This window comes from Passer montanus, unplaced genomic scaffold, assembly GCF_014805655.1.
Source record: "Passer montanus isolate IOZ18808 unplaced genomic scaffold, ASM1480565v1 scaffold42, whole genome shotgun sequence".
Lineage (NCBI taxonomy): Eukaryota > Metazoa > Chordata > Aves > Passeriformes > Passeridae > Passer > Passer montanus.
The window spans coordinates 2,433,059-2,446,125 of NW_024369041.1; the positions used below are offsets into that span (position 1 = coordinate 2,433,059).

A 13,067-nucleotide genomic window follows, 5' to 3' on the forward strand; every position below is an offset into this window, starting at 1 on the left:
CTTGTCTTAATCACAAAATAAAGTCAGCAAAAATAAACTGTATTATAATAATATTAGGACTGCAGGAGACCAAACTGCATGTAATCTAAAATGATGAATCATAATGACCTTAGAAAGTATTTAGAGTGCGATGGATGTCTGATTAAACAGCACATAGAAAATACTGATGTCTTTCAAAACATACTAACTGCACAAAAGTGCTGTACTTAGGTTTCAACATCTCTACCAGGATAGGTAGAGAGATTTAAACTTTTTAAACTTTTTAAACCAGAAAGTGAACACTTTAGATGATGGGCTCTCAGAAAGACACAGGGCTCCAGCAAGCTAGTGAGAAGCAGCAATCTTACCTGGTGAGGATTTTAGGAATCTTCAAAAACTCAGACACACCAGGTTTAGTAACACTGAGTATTTATTTTGTTAATTGAGCCACACTCTATCTCTACCAGGATAGGTAGAGAGACCTTTTTAAACCAGAAAGTGAACACTTTAGATGATGGGCTCTCAGAAAGACACAGGGCTCCAGCAAGCTAGTGAGCAGCAGCAATCTTACCTGGTGAGGATTTTAGGAATCTGCAAAAACTCAGACACACCAGGTTTAGTAACACTGAGTATTTATTTTGTTAATTGAGCCACACTCAAAAAACACTGAAGTCTTAAAATTGGAAAATAAACAAGTTTATTTGACATTTGGCTGGGATGTGGAAGTCTAACATGTGATACAAAAGAAGCAGTTCAAAACTGACTGTCATGAAGAGAGCTGTATTAAAGAAAAAAAAAGGATTGTCTTCCAGCTGCTTTCATTGTTATTTCCTCTCCAGGAATTTCTTATTAGTTCTTGGAATCACTAGGGAACTGCAAAGTTGACTATCAAAAGAACAAAGAGGTATATATAGGGAGAAGGTCAGCCATGTGATAGGACTTGATCTTTGTAGATCCTTCTTCCCTTCAGTCTCTGGAATTCAGATGTCTTAAATCTGTGGTCCAAGAGAGAGAACTGTTTGCAATTAGATGAGTATTTCTCTGTTACTGCTACAAAAATAAATATTCCATGTTACATATTAAAAGAATATTGCCCTTCAGCCAGGGACACAATTATTTCACTGAATATGACATGAATTTGGCTTTGTCTCTTTTTCAGAACTATTTTACTTGAAAGCATATTCTTTTGATTATAAATTTATACAGCTGTTTGTTACTTACAAAAGACATGGATTTTATTATGCTTTTTAAATGTAAGCAAAAAATAATTCAATAAGGCAGAGTCAAATCTGTGAAGAAATGTGTTTTTAAAACTTTTTGCTATTGGTCACTGGTAGCAAAGAGACAAACTATGTCCAACCTGGAGTCCAACCAGTCTGGTGTGGAACAGAGTCTGGGGCAGCATTGGAGAGCACTGTGGCAACAATCCAAGGAATAACAGCTCAGTGTGCAGAGCACGGGCATGAGGAAACAGGAGTGTTCCCACAGCTCAAGCCCTTGGTGTGTTTTGGGGTTTCTTTGGGGTTACTTGTCCTTCCTCAGCCTTGTGCAGGTGGCCGTGGAGGAAGGAGGACACAATGGCTGTACCTGTCCCCAGCAGCTGCAGGGTGGGAGCTGATTCCTGCCTGGCCTGTGCTGTGGGAGCTGATGCCCCTGCTGTGGCAAAGAGCTGCAGTAATGGGGGCACTTTGCTCTGGGAGGCATCTTCCCAGTCAAGAACCAAACTTCCCGCTGCTTTTTCTGTTTCTTCTTCCTGTGCCTAGTTGAGCTGTATGATTTTGTTTTTATGGATTCATATTTACAAAACCCTTGTTGCAGTCTTCTCACCAGGTTGTAATAAACCCTGAGATAACTCTCCTTTTAAATACAAATTACTTTGTTTTTCTTAAAGCCAGAGCATTAAAAGTCTTATCACAGAAAAAGAAAATATTTGTAGGCTCAGCAGAGGCTTCACCAGGGTGCCTCGCTCACATCAGGTTGTTTGGAGAATTAATAATATGTTTTCCCCTAGATGCATGCACATAAAATCCCCAAAGTCTTCAGTTGCTCAGAGAAGATTAAGTATTTCGATTGTAGTGCTGGCTTTAAAATTTATGTTCCGAATTATCAGTCAGTGGTGCCAAATGATCTGCAAGGAAGTTTGAATTATACTCAGAGAGAAGCTGAATGTTTGTGTTCCTCCACCTTTTGTTACAAGAGGGATTTGTTTCTTTTACAAGTCGGAATAATCCTTAGATCCAAGCCCACACCATATTAACAGCTCCTCTGTTAAGCCTGATGCTCAGGCTTTGTCCTGAAACTGGAGCACTGCTGAAAGTGGAAATGTTTTCAAAACCTGCTGTTACACAAGGCAAATTCTTATCAATACAGAACATTTCTGTCTTGCTGTGTGTAACAGCTTTTTGCTCAGGAGTCATGGATTCAAGTGGATGTGTCTCTGGCAGCTGCAGGAGTGGGTACTGTAGAGATTTACAAAGATGGACATTTATGAGACTGAAAATGCTCTGCTCTTCCAAGCCTGTTAAAATGAAACAGATCTGATCCTCTACAAAAGAAATTAATGACTGAAGTAATGTCATCACGTCCTGATTTTTCCTCAGTCTAAACATATCTTTAAACATGAATAAATTGCTTTTAAATAAGAGCAAGTGCAGCAAAATAGTCTCATTCACTTCTTTTTTCATATTATACTAAAATGAATATGGGACTACAAAATAATAAAAGGATATCCTTGTATTTCAGCTAAAATGTCTGAAAATATATAATGAAGTTAAAGGCATAGCAATTAAGCTTTTCTCTCTCAGTCTGTAAGGTACTTGAATTTTAACTGGAACTTGAACAAGTTAAACTCATGCAGCTAAAAGCAAATCCCCAAAAATAGTCTATAACTCCCTTTGCTTCCAATGAGAAATTGGCCTGTGTCTGCAAATCTCCTCATTTGGCAGCCACACCTAATACAGTTCAAACTCTCCCTGGCATCAGCAAAAAATTACCTGATTAGGGATGCAGGATTGGATCTAAGATAATACCATATTAAAAATCCACCATGGATTCAGAAGCTACTAATGGAAATGAAATCCCTGAGAATATAAAACATTCCAAGCAGTCGAGCAGCTTCCATTGTACATACTCAGAATGCTAAACAATAGCAGCTATTGCATGTGTGACCATCAGGAAACACAGCTGTGCTTCTTTGTGTTGCAATTAATGACTTCCGTTGTATATAAAATTGAAAGTATTGGTACTCTGGGGCGGAAAGAGGATATCCTGATACACTGCTCCTGTTTCCTTACCACGGCCTATTACTGAATGCTTCACCATTAATTCACTCTCAATGAATTACCCTGCGTGAATAAAGGAAGGGTACATTGCCTGGTTAATTGTTATGCTAAAAGCTACTTTTTCTCTGGATTTTCTCTCTCCTACATTTTTATCTCATTTTACTACTTTTGCATATGCTCTCTTTGATAGTAATTGTTCACTTTTAATTAGTTTCACTTAATAATGAAGGTCTAAAATTAACATTTACTTAACTATCTTTTGACTTAAAGATTGTTCTGTTAAGATGTTTAAGTTACAAGATCAGAGAAAGCACAATCTTTCTCACTGTCCTTTAAAGAAATGAACAAAATCATATCAAGTGAAATATTTGTGGCCAGGTTCTCTGAAGCTGGCACACAGAGATGTAATTTATACCTTTCTGTGCCAGTGAATATTCCTAAGCTGGAGGGGAATGAGGATTGTTACCCAGAGTTAGGGAGGAGTAGTAACAACCCTCTGTTATGTGTTCTTTTTTTTTTTTTTTTTGAGAATTGCATAGGAGCAAGAACTGTTTGAGGTTGTACTAAATAGGCAAATATGGGCCCTAAGGAAATACACTACCCCCAAACTTTAATATCTACTTTTTAATAACACTGACTCTTTCTTTTTAGAGAACTTCTGAACAGAGAGCAGCTTCTGTGGCTCCTTAGGAAGTCAATGAAGTCTCCAACAACCACCAGCCATGTAAGCCTATAAAAGGTAGATAATGTGTTCTGTATTTGTCTCTGAGAATTTAATTTCTCAGGATGTGTCTCCTGTCCTAGAAGTCTGACAGTCTGTCACCTTTCACCACCAGACTGTTTCCAATCCATGCTAGGATGTCTAATACAAAGCTGAATAAGTTACATGTGGAAATCATGGAGTCCTTCAATGTGAGAATAAGTAAATTTTGCCAAATGAGCTGAAACCTTGGCAAGTTTGAATTCAGACTGGTGTCATGATGCAGTAACAGGAGAATAGCAGCTCAGAAGAGCTCCATTCCAGAAACTGCTTTACATCATAAAAATGTCAGAAAATCACCATCCACAAAACAGCCCTGTTGTCCTTTTGCTGCAGCAGCTGGCACTGGGAATACAATCTCAAAGGAAACTGTGCTCTGCCATTATTTTATAACCACACAGTTCAGATTCAGGCGTGCTCTGTCTGAGGCCACAGCTAGAACCAGAATCCCTGGCTAGCTGTTTGGATTTCTTGCAAGGACTTTTTGGCCAGAAGTAGATGCCGTGCAGTGTACATGCAATAAAGCAGAAACTTTCAATTAGTGCCATCTATGTAGTGCATCCCCAGTAAATCTCAGGAAGTCTGGTATTTGCAGGATGCAGAGGGCTGAGTGCACTCACATGAGCAGCAGAGCCCACTCTGTCACCTTCTACCCCACAGCTTCCAGGCCTGTGAAAGGAACAGGAACTCTGGGCAGGCTTCTGCATGTGCATTAATCACAGGGAAATTGACAATATCCTTGGAATCAGTACAGGGAAAAATTTGCAGGAAGAAAATCTGTCAAGGAATGTGCAGGGAACAGCTGAAGAATATTTTGTTTGTGAAAGAATAATAGTCTTTGTTTATAATGCACAAATAAAAATTTTATTCCTGAAATCCTATTTTTTATATGAAGCCAGATTTTTGGAAAGTGTGCCCTTTTTTCTGCTCCCACATCTCCTATGCTATCAAAACTGTGAAGTTGTTACTTCATAAGGCAAAAATACCTAACAGATAACAAAACCCAGGTCTCAAGGTGCACTCAGATTCATGCATTATTCTTAAGCTATATATGGTAAATGGACTAGATGACAACAATTTAGGCTCAAATAGTGCAGGTATGAAACACATCCACTAAAAGGAAATCAGAATCTCAGTTCTGAGTGTTTTAATCCACGTATATCTCCCATACATGCATATAGGAATGTTTGCATTAGTCAACATGAAGATTTCTTTAAATGAAACTAAAGCTCGATCCCAGCATTATTTTCCTGTCTACATATGATTAGATCTTAAAATCATTTAAACACTGTAAATCATTATTTTGTTTTGAAATGAGATCTTTCATTCAGGCTACAGATATTTATTAAACCTCCTAAAAATCCGAAACACCCTCTTTAATACACCAGGAGAACAAAACAATCTAGAACAGCAAGTTTTCTGGCTTTAGTGTAGCAAGCAGCATTCATTCCACAAGCACTGGAAGAATCATCACCTTCACTCAAGTCAAGGTTGTATTTTTATCTATATCTTCTAATTAAAAGAAAAATAAGTCTCAACTCTTTCAGTAACACTATACACAGTAAAACTATGCAGAAACAGAAGAATTTCTGCAAGATCTGTCATAAATGAAAAGAATCCAATTTCTAAAGTAGTAAGATTAGAAAATACTTTTGTAATGGAGACAGATTTATTAATGATACTTTATGCATACTAATTTATTATTCCCTAACAGTTTTAATCTGGAAACTTTTAAAGGAAAAATGTTTTGTTCAAAAGTTTAGCTTTGTTTAAAAAAATTCCTTCTTGTCTTTATTACAGAGAAAATTCTTGTGACTCAGCCTGACAGTCCTTATTAGTACAGCACACGTTTGTTACTGTTTTCTTTTGATGTAATCTTCCTAAGAGGAGGAACAAATGTATTTTAACAGCTATCCAAGGGCATATGTCATAGGCTCACAGCACAGAATTTATGCCTGAATATAGTCTGAATCTCATCCATAACTCTGATCTGCCTGGGAGAACAAAGCATTTCATTGTGTATTCAATAATGGTTTCAGCAATCTTATTCACACATTCCTTCCTTTCTTAATCAACAGAAACTGTTTGAATTCAAGATGCATGATTGGGGTGGGAGGGGCAAACAATGCCAAAGCCTATACTTTTGAAATATCCATTTTCTTCAGAGCAATAATCTCTCTTTAAGAATCCCTGTTAAGAATCCCTTAATGCAACATTTGCACACATTTTGCACCATGTCCTTTCCTAATGAACTTTGTTCTATTTCCCCTTTTCCACCCTGTCAGCTGGCATGGTGCTCTGCTTATGCCTCTATGCTCCCAGTTCCAACAACTGAACTCTCCAGGGATCACAGTGCACAGTTTAGGAAGCACTGTCTTGTGCAAAGGTTGAAGGTCACAACAGACAATCTGAAAATCAGAAATTTTGATCTGACAAAATACTGCATACATTCTGGGCATTATTTTCAATTGCATTTCTCATGCACATTGTAAGCAGAAATTGGGGCTGGGAAATAAAATCAAAAATGCTCTAAGTTCTGATTCCTGATGCTGTACTTGGTAATGACATCTAAATTCAAGTCTGTTCATTTATCATCTGACTTCTTAATTATGTTTAATATACTTAGTTGTATCTCTAAAATGCTTGCATTTCTGAGGGGTGTGCAACAGGAATGCACAAAATGGCTTTTTGAAAAACACGTTGTTATATGAAGTCATCCTTTCATTTGTACATATTTCTTGGCACTAGAGCTCAGTGAGGGTGTTCAAAACACTTTGTATTTTAAGTAACTTTTGCTAAGAAACAGTACAACTCCTACCTGAACTTATGCAGTCAGACTTTGTTTGCAGATGCATCAATGTAACTGAAGAGAGAATTTACCCACTCCTTACAAAGTTACTATAAACAGTATTTGTTGACACAATAAGGTCTGGGACTATGCAGGTCTTGCTGAGTTACAACATGTACTGCTAGCAGGCTGCATCTTTTAAGCATACTAATATTTGTTTAAAACAGCACTATTTGGTCAATAAAATATTCAAGACTGATATACAATAAAGTGAAACCAATGGTTTTAATTTTTATTTTCAGGTCTGCAGGAGAGAGTACAAGCTTGTGTATGCTTTCTTACTGATATTACATGGCTGAAAGCTGTCAACTGTTCACATGGCATATTCATAAATATACCCAAATCATAAAGTTTAACTGTTTTTGCACATTGCTTTTATTACTAGACTGTTTTATTCATGTTTGCACAGATAATCCATGCAAGGTAATTACTCACATCTCATAAACCACCAGACATTCTGTTCTGAAATAACTAGGAACTCAGGAAAAAATATCTATCTAAAAGCAAGGGCACTTGTGGCATCAAGGCAACATGTCAAAATATTACAAAACCTAGACTTCTAATATATGATCACTGCAGGCAATAAATCACTCAGTTTCAAATTCTGATGTTTATAAATACTAAACACTGTAATATCCACTACCAGGATATGAGTATTGCAAAAAAAAACATTAATGTGCCCAGCATTAGACACTAATGAATGTGTTCAGTGCTGTGGACATTCACATTATTAAACATAAATACAAGTAATCTTCAGCAAAACATTTCACCCAAAGTACTGACCACTGAAGGACCAATGGAAAAATACTTTTCCTTGTCTTGAATTGGTTTTTGAATTGAGAATTGTAAAATGTGTGAATCCAATGTAGTGAAGACTAATGAAAAAAAGGTCCTAAAACTGTTTTTTTTTTTGTCCAGGTAATAAAAGTAGCCTTATTTGGAAACATTTAATTTGCCTCATTCTGCAAAAAGAACATCAAAAGAGAGAAAAGCATTAAAAACAGCTTTTGAATCCTTTGACTGAAAAGTTATTGAACACTTTTTAGTTAGACAAAAGACTGATCTTTTAAATTGGTCATTCAGAGGTACAGTACCTTTGTTTTATTGGGTAAAAACTCACGTTAATTAGAATGAAAAGAAATATTCAGAAGAACTTAGGACTTATCTCAGGCATCTCTTACAAGACATGAAACATAATCAAGTACACATTATTCATCTTGTATATTTTTGTACAACATTATTTTCCATGATAGTTAAAAGGTCATATTTTGAATTTTAGAGATATATATTATTATATATATAAGCATTTACCCTCTCCATATCACAAATGTGACACAGCAGAAGAGTATCAGCAGTTATGTGGTATTCTACCCCTGTGAAAGTTAAAATGCTACATTATTATTCACAAATTTCTGGTTCAGATATGTGCAAAAATTATATCTTAATATAGATATCAGGGGCAGGTACGTGGATTCCCTATTTTTGGACCACATTATGAAGCAGCACAAGTCATAACAGGAAATTTTTATTACATGATAATCCTCAGGGTATCTCTGTTCTTCACTCAGAGATATCGCTGTACCTCATAGAGTGATATGTAAACTAGCTTTAATCTCTCTTGCTCAGACACCAGCTGGAGCCAGGGCATGTGCTACAGTGCAGGTTCTCTGCCCAAGGAACTTTTCAGGACTCTCTCAAGCCAGTACAGCTCCCACTGAAGTCTGCGCTGCTGCCACCCTGCAAGCCAGCTCAGCTCTGCTCACACACACTGCATTCCCTCTCCTGCAGCCCAGACTTCAGATGTGCCACACTGGATCCTTGCTCACCCCTCTGTACGTATCCAAACCATCTCTCTGGGCTATGGCGAGCTACTTGCACCCTAATTTCTCACTTGAAGCCCTCTCCCTGGCTGTAGTGATCCTGGCTGCCCCCAGCCAGCCTCCCCTGCCCCACCCAACTCTGACATGCCAGCGTGGTGGAACTGCCCTTACCTGGCTATTCCCTGCTCCAACCCCAGCCTCAGGAAGGGCCCCCCATCTTTCCCACTCAACCAGAGGCCGCAGAGCCCCTGCGCTGTGGCAGCCTCAGGTGCTCGCTGTGCGGTGCCAGCCTCCGCTCCCCTGCCCGCCCTGGCAGCCCCAGGCGGTACCTGCAGGGGCCGTGAGGAGCTGCAGCCCAGCCACGCTGCCTGCCCGCAGCTCTCCACCGACTGCACTCCCTGACTGCAGCCCCACAGCTCCGGCCACACCCTAAAATGATGTATCCTCCGTGGTGCCAGTGAAGAGGGAGCTTAGAGGGACATTGAGGGGGAAGGTGGAGGGGAGAGTGACACACACATATAAACACATGCAGATCAGAGGGGAAAGACCTCGTGAAATTCTCCCGAGGCATCCATCACAAGCCCTTCCCATGGAGCCTGACTCCCTGTTCTGATGTTGCAGTCAGAGATTAGTCCCAGTCAGTGGCCAACACTGACACAAATCTGCCTAAAGAATATCTTCAATGCAGTCTCAGGATAGAGTATGCTGATGTGAATTCTCTCAAATAACAGATAATAATAAACAGCATTTTGTTGAATGGCACTGAGAAATGAAAAGGAAATGTAGAATTTTCTCACTGTTGTGAATATGTATTTAATGAAGTCAAATAGAAGCGGAAAAAATATTTAACTTCCATAATTATGATTTATGAGCCAGATCTTTGGAGTTTGTAATCTATGGGACCATATTCACACCAGCCCAGCACCGACTGAAAACAGAAAATTTGCTTGCTTACAGAAAAAAATCCAAAACAAACAAACAAAAAAAGGCTTTGCATATAATGTACTAGTGTTTTAGAATAATTCATGCATACAAAAATCTGACCCTGTAACAACTCAGATCAGATCACTGCTAAGATCAGTGAAAACTAAGATACCTACTGAATAAATACAGGTCATACATTTCAAAACTGCCACAGGCAGTTCAGGTGGTTATTTTCTGATTTCTCCATGATGCAGACTGCCTGCAGCTAACTTAACTCTTATTTTAGAACTCCAAATTTCATTTATTCCTCCCCCAAGCTTTGGATAGTTTTTCATCCCTTAAAAGACATACAAATGAAATGGGCATCACTCACGGGAGGGACAAGACAGACAATGTAATTTTTTGCTACTCAGAACACAAGGTAAAATAGGTGCAGATGGCACCAGCATGTGGCCCACAGAAAGCATCCTCAGCCTCAGAAGTACTAATTCAAAACTGTCAGTACTGCAAGCTGTCAACACACACACCATAATTCTCACTTAAATGAGTTAATAAAGGTTGAATGGTGATCAGACTTTCCATCTTAACTCCATCAGACAGAACTGCTGTCTCCAATATAAAAGTCACTGATATTCAAAAATTCAAAATTATTATCAGTAGTACAAGCATTGCTTATTTGAAAAAAAGAGTTTTATAAATAACTGTCTGAACAACTTGAAAGTTGTTCTTAAGCTATTAGGACAGATGCCTGGATGGTTATTAGAAAAGATGACTGTATGGTTATCCTAATTGTTGGAACATAGCTACTGTTTTCCAATGGCAATTACTGCTACAATTCATGATGTGCTGCATTTAAAGTAAGGAAAGGAATAAAGAGTATGTGCCTGCTGCCTTACGGATTTTTGATACACATTCATTTACTGTAAGAAAAAAAAGCCTTTTTCCTAATTATGTGGGATAGAGGAGAGAATTTTTGCAAACTATCTCCCACAACCTAGCTGTGCTAGATGGATGTGTTTCTTCTGTGTTCACTAGTGTGAAGGTCCAGATGTAGGTTCCTACCTCCCTCTAATATCAGTGGGAATTAGAAACCAAAGCAAGATTGAATCTCTTTTTTTTTTTCTGCAGGAGGAAAGGAAAACTGGTTTTGAATTAAAAGATGGCCTTTCTAGTCAGCTCTATTCCATTCAATATAAGAGCAATTTGGAGAAAGCCAGTTGTCCTTTTCCATTATGATTTGAAAGTGAATTATCTACTGTGCACATTGAAGCCAAGTGCACTAGCAAGGCTGACCCAACCATTTTATTTTCAAACTGTTATGGATTGTCACCTAGGCTTCCCAGCTACATATGGATTCAAGGCAGACTTGTTATTTGGAAAGAATCTAAAATATCTGATGCTATGGTGTAGCACCACAAGATAATGGAACAGCACTCACTTTTCCTAGAGGAAGCCCTAATCTATTTATTTCCCTTTGAAAGCTACAGCCTTTGGTTCTACAGATGACTGTACATATGGCACTTACTCATTCTTGCTGTGAAAGAAAATGACTTAATACAGAAGTATTTTTCCAGTTGTTTTTAAACACCAGTGTGTGGTCTAAGCAGTAAAACTGCTGTGGGTAGTTAACTTGAAACTATATTTGCACATTACCTTTTATAATAAGGTTTTTAGTTAATTTCAATATTTCCCCCAACTGTTGCTATAATAATGGACTAGTTCATGAGTTCATTTGGTTTTGAGTGCTCATTCAATAGGTTTTTGTATAAACTTCACAAAAAGCACGTTCTGCGTTTATGAAAGAGGATAAAGTTAAACTTGAGAAGTACCAACGTCTAGCTTTTACCGAGAGAAGTGCTAGCCATGGTTATCAACTTTATGATTGCCCAGTTAGTCATCTGTTTTACCCCAGCATTACTGACTACCAACTCTTCCTTTAAACATTGATGGCATGGGCATGCTTCTTGCACAGTGGCTTGTCCTTCTTGGAGAAGAATGGCTGACCTTCCAAATTCACATGGCACACCTAGAATTAATAATAAATGCAATCAGGAATAATTAAGGAAAAAGAACAGGGAGAAAGATGTGACTATCAGTTTCAACTGCATTGCTCTTCTGCCCATGCATTTCTTTGTTAGTCTTTAGAAGCCATATATTGATTTACTGTTGATTTAACCCACTGAAAGAAATCAAGTCAGGCTCTTAAAAAGACCCCCACTGTGAGAATTGCATATTGACAACACATAATAAAACTATCACTTCCACAGAAAATGGTGCAGCTAAGGCAAACAAACAAGCAAAAAATAACATGAAATATTCAGAGAAAGTGTCTTTTTGAGTAATCAATGTTTATAAGTAATTAAGAGCTGTTAGCTTGTGAAGGAAATTTGCTTAGTGTTCCTTTCTATGTTAGAATTTCCAAAATACTTCAGTTTCCACAAAACACTTTTTTGTAAAGCTAGTTTAGCTTCAGATATTTATAAACATTTCTATACTTTCAACTAGTCTACCTAAATTTTAGACTTAAACAAACATTAGAAATTGTCACTGTCAGTTTGGTGTGGCCAACATACTATTTTTAGCTAATTAGGGATTCTAGATATTATTACTTTAGGAATAATATGTTGCAGAGCTGCTCAGTGGTATTAGAACCAGATGAAAGTACTGTTTATCATATGGATTTTTCTGCTTTGTGTGAAGAGTGTGGGAATATGGCCACTCTCCAGAGCTATGTGCACACCACAGATTGATGAGTTTGACCAACTTCTATGCTAATTACTATTCATGCTCTCTAAACAGACTTCTTTTTGCAAGTTTCAACAAGCATTCAGCATGGAAATACAAACTTCACAGCTTTGTAAGTAAGATTATGGTTATATTGTTCAGTATGGTGTTAATTTATTTTCAGTTTTGCTCTATCTTTATTTGGCAAACACTGGAAAGAATAACAGCAATAGTGGTTTGTACTGCTGTATGTACTATCTAAAACTGGATGTTTTATTAGAAAACACTCACTTATGATGGTCAAATTCCATAATTCTAGTAAAAGTTATGGAGGAGAAGAAAAATTACTCCCATCCTTCTCCAAATGGAAGTAAAGAATGAAATTTCATCCCTCTACATCCTTAAGCACATGTTAGTTATTACTGCTTTCGGGTTTTCTGATGTTACAACACAATTTAGGAGTATAAAGGAATGAGACAGTATTTGATGTAGAACCTACAGCACAAATGAAGCAGGTGTCATGCCAAGTGTGTCCAAGAGCTTCAATGAATTTATCTCCAGCTTCAACAGGATAATCACAGCCATGACATTTTGTGCTGAACAAAGCAATATAATCTAAAATAAAACAAAAAGCAAAACCCTTAACATAATCATATTAAGTCCAAAAGAAATAGAACGTTTCCAGACAATTAATGTTTTGATTGTTTTTGCTCAGTTTCCTACTACATTTA

The 13,067-nt window shown here is 37.7% G+C and overlaps 1 protein-coding gene and 1 long non-coding RNA gene across 13 annotated transcripts in view; one reads left to right on the forward strand and one right to left on the reverse strand.

The window, feature by feature from the left end:
- Nucleotides 1–101: 101 nt before the first annotated feature.
- LOC120507308 lies at nt 102–9,675 on the forward strand. Its single transcript, XR_005628727.1, has 2 exons — nt 102–234; nt 452–9,675. It is a non-coding gene; the product is annotated as an uncharacterized LOC120507308 (long non-coding RNA).
- LDB3 (LIM domain binding 3) overlaps nt 7,080–13,067 on the reverse strand; it is a 115,768-nt gene continuing 109,780 nt past the window's right edge. For 10 of the 12 annotated variants that reach the window (XM_039719765.1, XM_039719773.1, XM_039719776.1 and 7 more), the window contains 2 exons: nt 12,836–12,951; nt 7,080–11,638 (listed from right to left, as the gene is read on the reverse strand). In XM_039719765.1, the coding sequence (XP_039575699.1) occupies nt 11,549–11,638; nt 12,836–12,951 (206 nt within the window). In that variant the 3' untranslated portion in view covers nt 7,080–11,548. The remainder of the gene's footprint in view (nt 11,639–12,835; nt 12,952–13,067) is intronic. The other 2 variants (XM_039719772.1, XM_039719770.1) reach the window with 1 other exon arrangement.